We start from the raw sequence: 17,892 nt of genomic DNA, 5'->3' as shown, positions 1-17,892 counted from the left end.
GGGGATAAACATTGCCCTGTCCAACTTATGGTCCTGTTTATGTGTTGTAAATCATAGTGTGCAATTTTAGGTTCCTCAACTTTTCTGGCTGAAAAAGGTGAGACCCACTGCAGTAGTGTGACAAATCAGTATTATTAATTAAATAAGGAACAATAAACTCTGAAATAAGCAATATATTTTAATGAACATTAAAAAATGTACCAGAATACAGTAATAAGTTTTATGCTTCATTGGAAATGGGGGAAAAATGCAATATTTTTCAATTTAAACTTTTAATTAAAAAAAAAAAAAAAGGAAAATACATTTAATAAGTATTGCAATCCACTGATAAAAGGCCTAGCACTGGTATACAACAAGCAGAATTCAAAAAACAACACTATTTTCAGGGGGGGGGGGGGAAACAAAAACAACTTGGGTTTGATGGAATAGCTGCTACCATATTACTCAAGATCACTAGCTGCTGCTGCTGCTGCTGCTGCTACAGCTAAGCTTGAAAATGAAATACAGGCTGGCCTCAATTAATGCAATTAATTCGTCTTGTGACCGCATCGCACAAAACGGAAACGCTTTAATCAAATATAATAATCAACAGGAAAAATTATAATTGGTCCGTGACCTTCAGGAATGTCCATAAAGAATTTTAAAAATACCTTTTAAATAACTTTTTAACTGTATACCATGTAAAAGATAATAAAAATAATTATAGAATTAAATAGAAAATTAGATAGCATAAGCTTATCTACTATATAATATAATATTGTCAATTAATCAGTAAAATCTATTAATTTTGTTAAACTTTGTTGTCAATAAAATTGTACTTTTAACTAAATACATATAACGACTTAGATTACAAACGTAACATAATTAATTAATACATAACTTGATACGGAAGTTATATAAACAGAACTTTATATAACGTTTATATAAAGTTTAGGGTTATAATTTTGTACTGAAATTGAAATTAAATCGAAATATTGACTCAGACCAGAGCAGCAAAGCAAAGGGCTCAAAATAATAGGAGTGCTGTGGCTCAGGGGAGAACTGAGGGGAGGGCAGTTGCCCTCTGAATCACAGCCTTTTAAAATGCACTGCTTGCATGATGTTTGTGGAGAAATCGGGTACAGGACATGATATTGCCATAGGGGAAGTCTTTGTGTGTGTGTGTGTGATGCAAGGAGTGTAAAGAAATCAAGCCACAACTCAGCATTGTTAAAGGCCTATATGAGAGCTTGAAGGACAGGGTGGATGCCCTCGAAGGATCTAAATTGAGGGGCCCATCAAGCTCTCAGCTGCCCACATCAACGCACTTGGTCATCGCGCAACACAGCGGCAACCCCCAAGGCAGAATGCGCTGGTCCCACAGGAACTAGTAGTTGTTGGTGACTCTATTGTCAGGGAAACGGGAAACATGCTTTTTAAAAAGGATAGGTTGAACAGGACAAGGGTATGTCTGCCAGGTACAAAGGTTGATGACGACATACAGCGGATATCACCTTTTAAGGACAAAAGGTGATATAGTTGTACACGATGGCACTAATGATATTAAGAGTAGGAGACCAGCAGAATCACTTAACAAGTACAGGTCACTGTTGAAAAAAAAGCCGTGAATTAGGGTCGAATTTGAAAGTGTCTGCAATTCTGCACAGACACGATAGGAGGAAGAATATGATGAGAGCCTTGTGAGATCAATTCGGCCCTGGAAAGATTGTGCAAGGCTCAAGGAATAGCATTTTTTTCAGCCTGGTCTGTAGTTGTTAACAGGAGAGACTACATCTACAGGGATGGGATACACTTAAATAGAAAGGGTGCAAGAATATTTGCTGATGCTATCGAGACAGTGTTAGGTGGGTCAGAAAACTGCTGGCTTGGGGGGATACAAGGACTTATAGATTAACAGTAGCAATTGGCAGAGGTGAAAGTGATTCTTGCACTGCTTCTATTGGAATGAGCAGCAGCCTGGAAAACAAGATGCAGGATATTTCAGAGACTTCTGGGAGTCATTGTGGTACAAGTAAACACATGGGTTGTGTTAGGGTAGCTAAGAATAGGAACAGGTGCATGTATACTTGCGTGTACACCAATGCTAGGAGTTTGGTAAATAAATTTGATGAATTTGAGGTATTGCTCAAAACATCAAAGGCAGATATTGTTGGGATATCAGAGATGTGGTGTGACACAGATATAAGGAATGCAGAATTGGAATTTGGGGAGTACAATGTGTACAGAAAGGACAGACAGGATAGGAAGGGAGGAGGGCTTATGCAATTAGTTAAGAAACACATAAAATCCAAGGAAGTGAAGCCAGTCGACATCGCTGGACAGTGCAGTGTCTAGTCAGTTTGGTTTGACATAAGCATTGGGAGATTAAAATTGAGAGTAGGAGTGTGCTATAGGCCTAATGCCTCTGATGAGTATAATAAGAAACTGTACAGTCAGTCCTCGTATAACATGTGTTTACACTACACGAATTCGATCATACACGATTTATAAATAGGGGAACGATATCTTATATAACATGAACCGAATTCGCTTATGCACGATTCGCCTTTGTGTTTACAAGAAATGGCAGTCAAACGCGGAATCCTCCCAACTAAACACAATACGATAGGAATGAAGAGAAGATTCTGAAAATGTATTTATGTTTTTTATATCAGTGAAGGGGAAAAACATTTCACCATAATAAAGTAAAAACCAACACAATTCCAGCTATCAGTATAATCGCAAATGCAATTAGATCGACTTTACTACCAGTTTATAACAGATTCCACTCGCAGAAAAGCAACTGGAAATTGTTTTTATTGTTTTATGGTAGTTACCCCTAGAAATGTGCTTTAGCAAAATGTGAGGTGTTAATTAGCATTAGCAGAGGCATATGATGCAAGAAAGCAAGCTTATGCAGAATCAGCCAAAAAAAAAAAAAAAAACCCTTCCACTTCACCCCTCCGTTTATTCGAAATACCTGTCCAGCTGAGCCTTAAATTTATTTAAGCTATCAACTTCCACAACAAGGGATGGAAGTCCATTCCACCAACCAACTACCCACTGGCTAAAGGCAAATTTCTGCACATCTATCCTACATCTGTCTTTCCTCAATTTGAATTTATGCCCTCTCAGGTGATTATTCTGAGCAAGAGGCAGTATCCCATCAGCACTGAGCATGCTCAAATCATTCAAGGCTTTGTACACCTCTATCAGAATACCTCGCCGGGGCCTAGTCTCCAGACACTGTAATTTGCAAAACTTAAGCCTTTCTTCGTAAGAGCAACCCTTCGTTCCGTTCACTAACTTGTTGCCCTTCTCTCTACTCATTCCAGCAGCTCTACATCCTTCTTGAAATGAGGCCTCTAGACCTGTATACAGTACTCAAGGTGAGGCCTGACTATTGCCTTATACAAGGGAATAATCACCTACCTATCCCTGCTAGAAAAATTCCTGTATATCATTGATAAGACACCATGAACTACTCTTGCAGCCCGTCTGCAGTGCTCACAGAACTTCATATCTGACTGCACAATTACCCCCAGGTCCTTTTCATTCTCTACCACTGTCAGTGTAGTACCACAGAGTTGATACGTTGCTCTCGGGTTGCTGTTTCCCATATGTAGTACTTTACATTTGTCAATGTTAAACTTCATTTGCCACCTCTCAGCCCATCTGCTCAACATTTCCAGATCCTGTTGCAGCAGCAGCATAGCGTCAGTAGTGTCCTTAACAACCCTGCCAACCTTTGTATCGTCTGCAAACTTGGAAATTAAGCTTGATATACCATCATCAATATTATTTATAAATACAGAAAACAACAATGGACCCAACACTGAACCCTGAGGAACTCCACTAATAACATTAGTCCACAATGAGCAGTGTCCATTAATTACCACTCTCTGTCTTCTGCCACTCATTAGTTTACCCATCCCTTTACCCATAGCAACAATTTGCCACCAATGCCACACTGCTCCAATTTGTGCAGCAGTCTTCCATGTGCAACAGTATCAAAAGCCTTTCTAAGATCCAAATATATAATATCAAAATTATTCCCTGCATCCAATTCTTTTATGACTACATCATAGAATCCAATCAAACTGGTCAGGCAAGACCTTCCCTTAACAAAACCATGCTGTGTCTGAGCTATAACTGAATTCTTGTCAAGATGATCCTCCAGTGCTTCTTTAACCAGTGTCTCCATTAAGTTTCCTGGAAAAGACATTAAACTCACAGGTCTATAATTACTTGTGTCAGCCTTTGATCCTCCTTTGTGAATTGGGGTTACATTTGCACATCTCCAGTCTGTGGGTACTTCCCCTGAGTACAAGGAAGCTCTCATAATTATGGCTAACGGATTGCTTACCTCCTTTGCTGCCTCCTTTAATATAACTGGATAGATCTCATCCACCCCAGGTGCCTTTCTTGTATTTATCTTCAACAATTTCTCCTCCACTTTACTCTCAATTATTATAAGATCATCTAGCTCACTGCAAGTGTTTACTTCATCTATGGCATTCCCCTTCCTGAATAACTCCTCCTGTGTGAATGTAGATGCAAAATATTGATTTAGTTTGTTAGCTACATGAGCAGGATCATCAACAGTTGAACCATCGATATCAAGTGGACCGATCTGATTCATCCCCTTCCTTCTAGAGTTTACATAAGTAAAGAACTCCTTGCTGTTTTTCTTCGCATCCCTTGCTAAAGATTTCTCATAATCTGCCTTCGCCTGCCTACCCTCCTTTGTAACTTGGTTACAGATCAACTTATATCTATCGTAGGCTTTGGTGTCACATGTTAATTTATATGTATTCCATGCATTTTTCTTCTCTGCCATATGTCTCATTAATTCATCTGACATCCATTTAGGCCTAAACCTTCAACAATATTTCTTAGTTGGTATGTAAAGCCTAATAGCTTCCAGGGTAAGTTCTTTGAATGCTTCCCATTTTGAGTTTGCTGTTGGCAACATCATCAGTTAGTCCCACTGTATAGAATTTTAATACTATCTCAGACCATCATAGTTGCCTTTACGAAAGCAATAACCTGTCCCTTTACCCCTGATGGTAGTTACCTCCTTGAGTAAATCCCACGTCAGCACATTGTGCCAACTAGTGGTTCCTTTATCCGCAGATTCTTATTGCATGAAGAATCACTACTGATAATCAAATCAAGAGTATTGCTCCCTCTAATTGCCTCACGAACATATTGATTTAGAAAACAATCGTCCAATAAATCCACAAAAGCCTTGCTAGTGTGTGTGTGACTAACCCACAAATTCCAGTCAATATCTGGAAAATTAAAAACCCCATTATAAGACACTCTGATTTACTGGCCCACTCTATTTCCCTGTACAGTTTCTTATTATACTCATCAGAGTCATTAGGCCTACAGCACACTCCTACTCTCAATTTTTGATCTCCCAATGCTTATGTCACACCGAACTGACTGGACACTGCACTGTCCAGCGATGTCGACTGGCTTCACTTCCTTGGATTTTATGTGTTTCTTTACTAATAGCATAACCCCTCCTCCCTTCCTATCCTGTCTATTCTTTCTGTAGACGTTGTACTCCCCAAATTCCAGTTCCGCATTCCTTATATCTGTGTGACACCATGTCTCTGATATCCCAACAATATCCGCCTTTGATGCTTTGAGCAATAACTCAAATTCATCAAATTTATTTACCAAACTCCTAACATTGGTGAACACGCAAGTATACATGCACCTGTTCTTTTTCTTAGCTACCCTAACACAACCCATGTGTTTACTTGTACTGCAATGACTCCCAGCAGTCTCTGAAATATCCTGCATCTTATTTTCCAGTCTGCTGCTCATTCCAATAGAAGCAGGGCAAGAATCACTTTCACCTCTGACAGTGGCTACTGTTAATCTATTAGTCCTCGTATCCCCCCAATCTAGCAGTTTTCCGACCCACCTACACTGCCTCGATAGTATCAGCAAACATTCTTGCACCCTTTCTATTTAAGTGTATCCCATCCCTGTAGAAGCAGTCTCTACTGTTAACAAGTACAGGCCAGGCTGAAAAAAATTCTACCATTTGAGCCTTGCACAATCTTTCCAGGGCCGAATTGATCAACATGGCTCTCATCATATGATAGTGTATCTCTGACTTTACAGTGTTGTTTATTCAGTTGCTACATGCGCGCAGCTTTGTTTATGTGTATCAAGTGTGCCTCCTCATTTTGTAATTGTGCTTTATTCCCTAAAAATGAGTAAAATACTTAAAAGGTGTGAAAAGGAAGCGTCCTGGTGAAGACACTGCAGATTCACAGAGAAAAACAAAAGCAATATCAATAAACAGAGGCGGACTGGGTCAAAAATTCTTACCCAGGAAAATTTATAGTGGCCTCATACTATGGTTTATGGCCAAAATCACACTGGCTTCAGGCCCACCGGGGTTTCTCTGGTAAGGCTTATGGCCAGTCCGCTTCTGTCGATAGAGAAAAATACGAAATTGTGAAACGCTTTGAGCAAAAATAAAGACCATCTGATATTGCACATGCTACAGACCTAAATGAGGCAACGGCGAGAATTACAAAGAATGTAGAGAAAATAAAAACAACTTTCATAGCAGGAACAACTCAAAGTTTAATTAAAATCCATTAGATTAAGACACAAAGAATTGGAAGAGATGGAACGGCTGTCATCTGTTTGGATCGAAAATCAAACAAAGGTTGCTTACGATAGAAGCAAAAGCATTACTATATTTTATTGCGTAATAGTCGCAATAATATACTTGTTAATTACTTAAAATTAATAAGTAATTAAAATTCTTACATATTACGTATTTTATTATGTATAATAATAAATAATCATAATAAAATTCTTATGTATTTTATTACAATTATTTATAGTGTTCAGTAATGTTTTCATTACAAATGTGTGTTCAATCTTGGGTGGTCAGCACCTAACCCTATTTTTCGCATAGAACCTGTTGTTTATATTGCACGATTTTGCATTGCACGAAGGTTTCTAGGAACACAACTATTGTCCTATACGAGGACTAACTGTACAGGGAAATAGAGTGGCCAAGTAAATCAGAGATAGTTTCCCAGATATTGACTGGAATTTGTGGGTTGGTCACTCACACACTAGCAAGGCTTTTCTGGATTTATTGGATGATTGTTTTCTACAGCAGTATGTTCAGGAGGCAACTAGAGGGAGTAATACTCTTGATCTGATTATCAGTAGTGATTCTTCATGCATTAAGAATCTGCAGATAAAGGAACCACTAGGTGGCAGTGATCACAGTGTGCTGAAGTGGGATTTACTCAAAGAGGTAACTACCATCAAGAGTAAAGGGAAGGAAAGGGTTTTTGCTTTCGTAAAGGCGACTATGATGGTCTGAGACAGTATTTAAATTCTATACAGTGGGACCAACTGATGATGTTACCAACAGCAAATTCAAAATGGGAAGCGTTCAAAGAACTTATCTTGGAAGTTACTAGGCTTTACATACCAACTAAGAAATATTGTTTAAGGTTTAGGCCTAAATGGATGTCAGATGAACTAATGAGACATATGGCAGAGAAGAAAAATGCATGGGATACAAATAAATTAACATGTGACACAGAAGCCTATGATAGATATAAACTGATCTGTAACCAAGTTACAAAGGAGGTTAGGCAGCTGAAGGCAGATTACGAGAAATATATGGCAAAGGATGCAAAGAAAAACACCAAAGAGTTCTTTACTTATGTACACTCTAAAAGGAAGGGGATGAATCAGATTGGTCCACTGGATATCGATGGTTCAACTGTTGATGATCCTGCTCAGGTGGCTAACAAACTAAACGAATATTTTGCATCGACATTCACACATGAGGAGATATTCAGCGAGGGGGAATGCCAGAGGTGTTTTCAACTCTGGCAGTAAGCTAGATAATCTTGTAATAACTGAGAGTAAAGTGGAGGCAAAATTGTTGAAGAAACACAAGAAAGGCACTTGGGGTGGATGGTATCTATCCAGTTATATTAAAGGAGGCAGCAAAGGAAGTAAGCAATCCGTTAGCCATAATTATGAGAGCTGCCTTGAACTCAGGGGAGGTACCCACAGACTGGAGATGTGAAAATGTGACCCCAATTCACAAAGGAGGATCAAAGGCTGACACAAGTAATTATAGACCTGTGAGTTTAATTTCTTTTCCAGGAAAATTAATGGAGGCACTGGTTAAAGAAGCACTGGAGGATCATCTAAACAAGACTTCAATTCAATTATAGCTCAAACACAGAATGGGTTTGTTAAGGGAAAGTCTTGCCTGACCAATTCGATTGGATACTATGATGCAGTCACGAAAGAACTGGATGCAGGGAATAGCTTTGATATTATATATTTGGAGCTTAGAAAGGCTTTTAATACTGCTGCACAAATTGGAGCAATATGGCATTGGAGGCAAATTACTGCTATGGATAAAGGGATGGTTGAGGGGGAGAAGACAGAGAGTGGTAATCAATGGACACTGCTCATCATGGACTAATGTTATTAATGGAGTCCCTCAGGGTTCAGTGTTGGGTCCATTATTGTTTTCTGTATTTACAAATGATATCGATGATGGTATATCAAGCTTAATGTCGAAGTTTCCAGACGATACAAAGGTTGGCAGGGTTGTTAAGGACACTACTGATGGTATGCTGCTGCAATAGGATCTGGAAAGGTTGAGCAGATAGGCTGAGAGGTTGCAAATGAAGTTTAACACTGACAAATGTAAAGTACTACATATGCGAAACAGCAACCCCAGAGGAACATATCAACTCTGTGGTACTACACTGACAGTAGTAGAGAATGAAAATGACCTGGGGGTAATTGTGCAGGCAGATATGAAGTTCTCTGAGCAGTGCAGACGGGCTGCAAGAGTAGCTTATGGTGTCTTGTCAATGATATACAGGAATTTTTCTAGCAGCGATAAGGAGGTGATTATTTCCTTGTATAAGGCAATGATCAGGCCACACCTTGAGTACTGTATACAGGTCTGGAGGCCTTATTTCAAGAAGGATGTAGAGATGCTGGAATGAGTACAGAGAAGGGCAACAAAATTAGTGAATGGAACAAAAGGTTGCTCTTACGAAGAAAGGCTTAAGTTTTGCAAATTACAGTGTCTGGAGAGTAGGCACCGGCGAGGTGATCTGATAGAGGTGTATAAAGCCTTGAATGGTGTGAGCATGCTCAATGCTGATAGGATTCTTCCTCTTTCTCAGAATAATCACCTGAGAGGGCATAAATTTAAATTGAGGAAAGACAGATGTAGGATAGATGTGTGGAAGTTTGCCTTTAGCCAGCGGGTTTTTGGTTGGTAGAACAGACTTCCATCCCTTGTTGTGGAAGTTGATAGCCAAAATAAATTTAAGGCTCAGCTGCATAGGTATTTCGAATGACTGGAGGGGTGAAATGGAAGTGTTTTTTTTTTTTTTGTTTTTTTTTGGCTGATGCTGCCTAAGCTTGCTTTCTTGCATCATATGCCTCTACTAATGCTAATGCTAAAATGCTAAATATTTATTTCATGAAATACATAATGAAGAAATTAATGATTTGCTACGGAAATATTTGAACACAGTCGTTTGAATTGTTTTGGCTTTCTTTTTTTTTTTCATCATACAATTTCCGATAGTCGACAAAAAGCTTCTATAGCCCATGGCAAAATAATTTGCTTCTTTCGATATTACTATCAACAACCATTACCTTTTGTTTAAGGTTTTCTGCTATACAAAAGATTTCGCCTAGTTCTTTTACCATTATCTCCTTTGTGGTAACATTTTCATTTGGCTCACACTCTTTTCCTTCAGCTTCTTCATATGCATGCTGTTCCTCTATTTAAAGGAGATTGCCACTTAGCTGTTCTGAATGTGAATTCAGTGATTTCTGAATGTTAGCCATATCCAAGCTTTTGAAACAAAGGTCATTACAAATATTAATTATGTCTTCAATAACTTTTTGAACTGCACAAAGGTGCAAAGTCATTTGTGCAATGGGGTAAAAGATGCTTCCAAACTGCTCTCATATTGCTGGCGTCACTTCTTCTCATGCTGCATGACTGTTTTCAATGGCCACTCGTATGTTATATTTTTTCCAAAATATTAATACAGAAATTGCACTGTCTCCTGCTGTAGCTTCAAGTGCCTGTGCAAATGTTCTACGGAGATAGTAAGCCTTGAAAGTTGCAATCCTCCCTTGGTCCATGGGTTGCAATAATGCAGTCGTATCCGCTGGTAAAAAAACAACTTTCACATTTTCATTTAAGTCACTAAGTGCAGAAGGATGTCCAGGTGCAATATCTTTAAGGAACAGAGCTTTAAAACTAAGATTCTTTTTCTTGTAATAGGTTTCAACTGTTGGACGGAAATAAGATGTAAACTAGCCTTCAAACAGGGCTTTGGTCATCCATGATTTTTTATTTGAATGCAAAATGACTGGAAGAGTTCGATGGCTGTATTCTTTTAAAGCCCTAGGATATTGTGCACTGTACATAAGCATAAATATCAGTTTAAAATCACCTTCAGAGTTACCTGCTAATAAAAGCATTAGTCGATCTTTTGAGACTTTATAAACAGGTTGGGATGCTTCATTTGCAACCAAATAAGTTTTAGTTGGCATCCATTTCCAAAATAGGCCCGTTTTGTCCACATTAAATATTTACCGATCGTCTTCACATTCCTGAATGAATGATTTTTTGCAATTCTGCAGGAAATTTGGCTGTGTCATCTTCATCAACACTAGCAGCTTCCTCATGTTACTTTAACATTATGCAGTCCTACTCAATTTTTGGAATGTTCTAACCACCCTGAGCTAGCAACAAACGTTTCAGTCTCCCCTTGGTATTTTGTTTCTTTGAGCTTAGTAAAAATGTTAATAGCTTTGCTCTGAATATTGTCCTTTGATAATGGAATTTTTTTTTTATTGCAATCTTCTATCCAAATTAATAAAAGACTGTCCATTTCAATCATTATTAAAGTTCTCTTTCTGGTATTTTGTAAAATAAATGAAGTTGATGAAACTTTACATTTCTCTTTATATTCGTCCTTACAGCTCAAGATAATTCGTATGGTAGACTCGCTGTATCCTGGATCCCTTACTATTTTTGCATGGTTTGCACCATTTTCATGTTTTTTAATAACTTCCAAGTTTTTCAGTTAAAGTAATAACTTTTTTTTTTTTTTTTTTAAATTGCAATCACGTTTTTCACCCTTTCTTTTACGTCTGCACGTGACTTTATTAGCAGGAGCACAAGTAACACATCTATTTTCGATGGTTGATGGAACACACTGAGGCAGGCAAACACTTGTTTATTGGTGGTCAGATGCTTAGCGGCCATTCAAATCTTTTTCAACTATCACATAAAAAAGATCATGCTAAGTGGAAATTTACATCGCGTAAAGTAAAAAGTGGTATAATTTTTTCAAATCACGGTAACTGAAAAACGCGTTAATCAAACTCATGTTATGCAAGGCCTGGCTGTATATTAATAAATATATTTTTGGAAAGTTAGAGCAAAAAAATTAAAAATATATATAAAAGTATAATATAAACTGATGTAATCTTATGAAAAAATAAAGACTTACCTAAAAATATCAAAATGTAGTACTTCTGTACCTGATGTAACAAATTTTTCAGGATAACAATAACCAAATGGAGTCAGATCTATTACAGATATGCTCCCAAGTTTGCCTTTATATGTGAAGTTATTGTCTCTAAGAGATAAATGAGAGGTAAAGTTTGAAATTTTTGCAAGTGTGAGCTCATAGTCTGGTTTGTTAAGAGTCATACTCAGGTGGCAAACATTAAGTTGCAATTCTGTGTTGAATACTTCATGAATATCTAAAAAATAACAAGAAAAATCAGATTAAACATAACTAAATGTAATTTTTTACATGTACATGTTCATTTCTACGAATGTTAAAAAAAAGAATATGCAAAAAAAATTATAGGACTCATTCTACAGTTGAAAATAACAAAAAATGTCATAGTAATATATCTTCCAAATCATGTTATTTCAGAGTTCTTAAATTAAGCTTTCAAAATGGCATAAAAACATAACACTTCATAATTTTTAAAATTCACATACTGATTTCTATAATAACTGTTTGGTGTGAGATCCTTGCACACAAATGAAGAGCTTGAATCATCAAATTAGTGAGTGCCAAATATACTTGAATATTCTTACAAAGGAGAAAACTGTTTCATACCCGTATTCTAGATGTTACTGCTGCAGTTCTCTGATACCTGGAACTCCCAATTCATACAAGCTCCTTAAGTGACTCATAAGAAATAGTCGAAGGGATTCACATCAGGTTGCCAACCAAAATGACCATTCCGAACTTATTGATATAAGGGGAGATACATCTCACTTTTCAGTTGAAATGAGCAGGAGCACCAGCCAGCATGAACTACACATTATATCTTTTTGAGAAAGGCATATCTCCTACTCTTAATGTCATTAGTGCCAATGTGAACAACGATATCATAATTTGTGCCTTAAAAGTTGATACTGTTCTACAACAACAACATCAATTTTTTCTCCTGGCAGACACCCTGGTACTATTACATCTATCATTTTTACATAATATATTACTCCATGACAATCGAGTCACCGACAATAACTAACTCTTGTGGGACCAGCGCATTTTGCCCTGGAGATTGCCTGATGCACAAGAGTGAGCTCTCACATTGAGTTGGGCAGCTGAGAGTTTGATGGGTCCCCCATTTTAATACCTTCAAGGGCATCTACCCAACTTTGCCCATCAGAACGTTCAGTTGGTGCCTAATTTCTTGACGCGCTCTGCACCTAGCACACATGCACAAAGACATTCTCATTGGCTAGTTCATGTTCTGTTCCAGAAAGTTCTGCAAACATTTCACAATAATAATTAATGCTAAAGCATATAGCTGGATGACACATGAACGTGATCTGAACTTCAATTATTATTATTTTGCTATTATTTTCTGGTAATTCGTCAGACTGACATTGAAGAAGAGAATAATTGAAACAAGAGTGCAGCACATCAAACTTATAGCTTTGTAGCAATTTGATTGGGAAAGCCTCCGCTACCCCACCATAAAATTTCCATTCTCAATCACACAATGATATTCATTTTTTTAATTCATACTTTTTTTTAATAGATATTTCCATGGGCACTTTTCTTGTGATAATGCATCTGCAATTTGCACATTGGACCTGAAACCTCTCTCTGGCTTCTATATTCCATTCAGAATAGGGCAGTTACGTAAATTAATGACTCATCTCTAACAGAGTCTCTTCATGCAGAAACAGAACGTCTATGAGAAATTCTGTTTCTGCTGCATGGCTTTTCTATAGATTCTTCCTTGGCACTATTCTTCTGAATTGGCTTCTGTAATTCCTGCTCTCTCTTTCAAAGCAGTCTGGATATGTGCCCTTACCACAGAACCAACTTTCTTCTTCCTAATTTATTCATTCAAATTCTGTTTTCTGGAACAACCTTCCCTCATACGTATTCCCTGATAATTACAATCTACAGAAGTTCAAGTCTAACGTCAACAAATATCTTATTTCATCTTCTCAACCTCCAACCCACGCACAGTACTAAGTACTATAAGTTCTAATAGTTTTATTGTTTGGGGTTTTTATCAAAGAAAAAAAAATTCAACCTCTCTATCATCCAAACCAATCTAAATAAGTCCATCTATTTAAAAAAAAGCAAAAAAAAAGCAACTCTTTCTAAACTCTGACACAAGTCAATATAGTGTTCAACTCTAAAGATACCTTTATCCTTTCTACTTCTGTTCACTGCAACAACTGTCCCTTTCATTTTTTGAAATGAAATATTTCAATTTTAATTTCAATTTTCAAAAAAATATTTTTTGAAAATTGAAATCAAAATAAATTCAAATACAATGACAAAAAGTACCTCCTATTTTCTCAAAAGAAGACTGAATCCTGCCTCTCCAGTGAACTCTTGTTCAGGCCACTGAAAGAATTTCTTGGAGGTTAAAAAACTTCAAATGCTGAGGTGAAAAATGCACTTAGTTTATGATGTAATCAACAGGAGCCTAAATAGAATATATAATTTCATATCATGATGGGGGCCTTAAACTATGGTATTTACAAAGTCTGACAATTAAGTTACAGACCTCAGTCCACTGCACGCACGTCAACACAGATAACTGTCCCTATAATGCACTGTGACAGATGATCAATATGACCGTTTCCCTACGTCATTAATGAACTGTAACTCACTCATACACAGTTGTGTGAGAGTGATTCTGTTGTTCAACATGTCATTATGTCTTCAAAAATACCGTTTTTGAAAAAAAGGACAAATATTAAATTTTAATTAAGGTGGAGAAAAGAGTGATGAAGCAATGAACTGGTAAAACTAATGTATGGTAACAATGCTCTATCTCACTCACACAGTTCTTACAGGTATGCAAAATTTTGGGATGGCTAAGTAGGTCTGGAAGATGAAAAAGAACATGGATGTCCAACAATGCTTCAAACTTCAAAGCTGTTGAAAAAGTTCTCACACTGCTGATCATATCTAACTGTTGAAGGATTTTTCAAATGATGGAAGACCACAGTTAAATTAACAAAAAAAAAAAAAACTCAGGCAACTCTGACAGAATAATTCAGAAAACAAAATAAATCTGCAGTAGGTTTATTAATGTACTTTTGATTATCCTCCTTGCTGAATTTGATTGTAAAAGGTATGATGTTTATATTGACTTGCTCTCCATGATTGCTATCCACCAAAAAAAATAAAAATAATAAAAATAAATAAATAAAAATAGAATAACCAAAGTGATGCTGATCACTTTCTTCAATAACAAAGGGAAACATTCAAAAGGAATTTGTTCCATCAAGTTCAGACAGTGAAGAAGGAGTATCACACAAAAGTTCCGGAACATCTGATTAAAGCAATTCACCAGGTAAGGCTCAGTTTCAAGTTAGCTACTGCCCATTTTAGAATAATGCAAGGCTGTTCTGTGCAGGTTATAAACGATGAAAATGAATAAACAAAATGAAAAGAAAAAAAAAAAGAATTTGTTTTTTCATCGAAGATGTATGTACTAAATCAGTTTTCTGCACATATTCAAATCACTTTTCTTCTAGCACATGTAGTTTAACATAATACATATCAATATTGCTGATAATATCAATATCATTAAGAAAATTTCACCACAAAACATGTAAGATTGTGTTACATTTTTATCAGCTGTCCAGCTTAAACTCAAAACACAATGTTAAAATAATGCAATTTAAAAATGTTTGTACAGGTGATTTCCTTTGGCATAATTTGTCTGGAATGTCCAGACAAAGTGCAGCAAAGTGTACTGTAGTACAACATCCAGGAGTAGTCTGCCAAGTACACTCATTCCAGATTTTCAGGAAGGAAATCTAAATGCGAATGCAAGAAACGACCTTTGTGACACACAACATCCCATTTTTCCTATGTGTATCAAGCAGTTTCTGAAATCCTTTTCTGTGTGCAGGAGACTATGGTTACCCAAAAAATTTCCACAGAGCCATTTAGAAAACTGTTTTGCTTTTAGTGATAATACACTGAGGCATTTTTAAACAATTTTAGCTTGCATAAGTTCATTGATCTGAGGACCCAAAAAAAGATTCCTTCTTTCGCTTTCACAGTATTAATATTTGGATATTTCAGAAGTAATGTAATTCACTCAAATTCATCTCACCCATCACTTCATCAAAACTTTTAATTAGGCCTAGTTTAACGTACCAATCACTTTGAGTCACTGCAGATATTCCACTAATGAGTGCCATGTGGAAGTGCTTCAAGTAGTATCTTAATATTATAGTAAGTCTTCTTTAGAAGGGATAATCAGATAGATGGATGGCTTTAATTGATGATAAACATTATTCAGACATATGTACTTGTGAAAATTATCCCTCAAAACTCTACTGATATCATCATAGTTGCAGAGCAGACTGTTTAATGTAAAGAATGTTGCCAAAACTTGGTTTCTCTTTCAATAGTGAAAAACTTTCAAGGTCTTCTTAACCAAGTGTTTCTGCTTTAGTATCAAGGAAAGAGGTTTGGCTTTATTTTTGGAGAGAGTTAACTCTTTATTGAGGTAATTAAAATTGCCTTGTCTAAACAGCTTCAGTTCTCGTGTCTCTTCATCGAGTGTGTACTTAGGATTGGCCGAAATTCTCAGTTCTCCACCAATTGCACCTTCATGGCATTCCATTGTCTTCTAAAAAATCTAGTCCATGCTACAGAGGTAAAGGAATTGATACACTGTCTTCAGAAGGAATTAGTCTCATCACTGAATCCATTTTGAATAAATAATTTTGTACTTATTCTCCACTGAGAATCCATTACATTCACATTACAAAAGTAACACATGCCAGCATGATCTTCTGGCTTACTTCACATAATGTGTACAAATGGTATTAAGTTTTCTTTTTTGTTCAACCAGTCATGTACTTTATTCTAATAAAGAGATACAAATAATATGTGGTGCCCACATCTTATTCTGGTCATATAGACGACAGCCAAAGCACAACTGTGATATATTTTCCATATATCTATTGTGATTGTAGAACTGGTGAGATTTATTCAAAAGTCACTCACACATAATGGAATTTGATGGGCTGATTTTAACACTTTCAGAGCATAATGATAAATGTGTTTCCATAATTCATTGGATCTTATATATCTATATCCTTATTGAAACAATAAGGATATAGATATATTCAAACAATTATACAGGGTGTCTCAAAAATATTGGTACAAACATTTAGGGGAGGTAGGTAACATCTAAAGGAATGTGAATCGCATAGGAACCCATAACTGGAAATGTGAAAGTAAGTCGGTACACGGCGCTGTTCATCAGTTCGCGAGAGGGAAAATTTCTGGTTTACTCATTCAAGCAATAGTCGCCGCACGAAGAGCATGCATCAATATATGACTGAAGCTGGCAGACATGCACCTAGTGTATGGATTAGCAGAGGGCAATGGGCGAGCTGCTCAATGAATTTATGGAGAACACTTCCCAGACAGACATGTACCGGACCACCGTTTGTTTGCACGTGTGCATCAAAATTTGTGTGATTATGGGTCATTTAGAGGTAACAGGAGTAGTGCGGGCAGACCACGTTCGATGCGAACTCCTGCCATGGAAGAAAGTGTGTTGAATGCCGTCCAGAATAATCCCACTACCAGCACACGTGCCGTTGCCTCTGCCTTAGGAGTGGCTCGTTGCAGTGTGCAGCGTGTCTGGCACGACGATTCCTTACACCCCTTTCAACTCCAAAGGGTTCAGTTACTGCTCCCCCAAGATCATCCTGCACATGTGGCTTTTTTGCAGTGGTTTCTCCAAGAAAGTGTTCAAGACTTGAATTTTCCAGCCTATGTTTTGTTCACGGATGAGGCTTATTTCACTCGGGAAGTCTTATTCAATCAACACAATGCTTGTGTGTGGGCTCGCGACAACCCACACGGTGTGCGCCCCCATGCGGCACAACATCGCTTCACAATAAATGTGTGGGCAGGTATGGTCAGTGACTGCTTAGTCGGCCCATACCTGTTACCATCCCGCATGAACTCTGCTAAATATTGGATCTTTCTTGAACAAGTTCTACCAGGGTTACTTGACGATGTTCCAGCAAATGTGAGACTAAACATTTGGTTTCAACATGACGGGGTGCCTGCCCATTATGGAAGGTGTGTTTGTGACCATTTGAACAGGCGTTTTGGGCGTCGCTGGATTGGCCGTGGTGGTCCCGTTGCCTGGCCCCCACGCTCACCTGATTTATCGAGCCTTGATTTCTTTCTGTGGGGGGCCCTCAAATCTATCGTGTATGAATTGCCTGTGGAGACGGAAATGGATCTCGTCTATGCTGCTGCTACTGTCAAAGAAACTCCAGGTGTGTTCGACCGTGTCTGCCAA

General features: G+C 37.5%; 1 protein-coding gene across 1 annotated transcript in view; it reads right to left on the bottom strand.

Annotated features, from left to right (window-relative positions):
• The window catches only part of LOC150074871 (intermembrane lipid transfer protein VPS13D-like), a gene marked incomplete at its 5' end in the record, with an annotated part of 233,196 nt that overhangs the window by 46,737 nt on the left and 168,567 nt on the right, over positions 1–17,892 (bottom strand). The window contains one exon of the mRNA XM_090389446.1: positions 11,559–11,814. Within this exon, the coding sequence (XP_090245572.1) occupies positions 11,559–11,814 (256 nt within the window). The remainder of the gene's footprint in view (positions 1–11,558; positions 11,815–17,892) is intronic.

Source organism: Mastigoproctus giganteus, unplaced genomic scaffold (genome assembly GCF_048544385.1).
Source record: "Mastigoproctus giganteus isolate SK-2022 unplaced genomic scaffold, ASM4854438v1 scaffold_23, whole genome shotgun sequence".
NCBI lineage: Eukaryota > Metazoa > Arthropoda > Arachnida > Uropygi > Thelyphonidae > Mastigoproctus > Mastigoproctus giganteus.
Note: the sequence above shows the minus strand (reverse complement) of the source record. Positions and strands in the feature narration are given on the sequence as shown.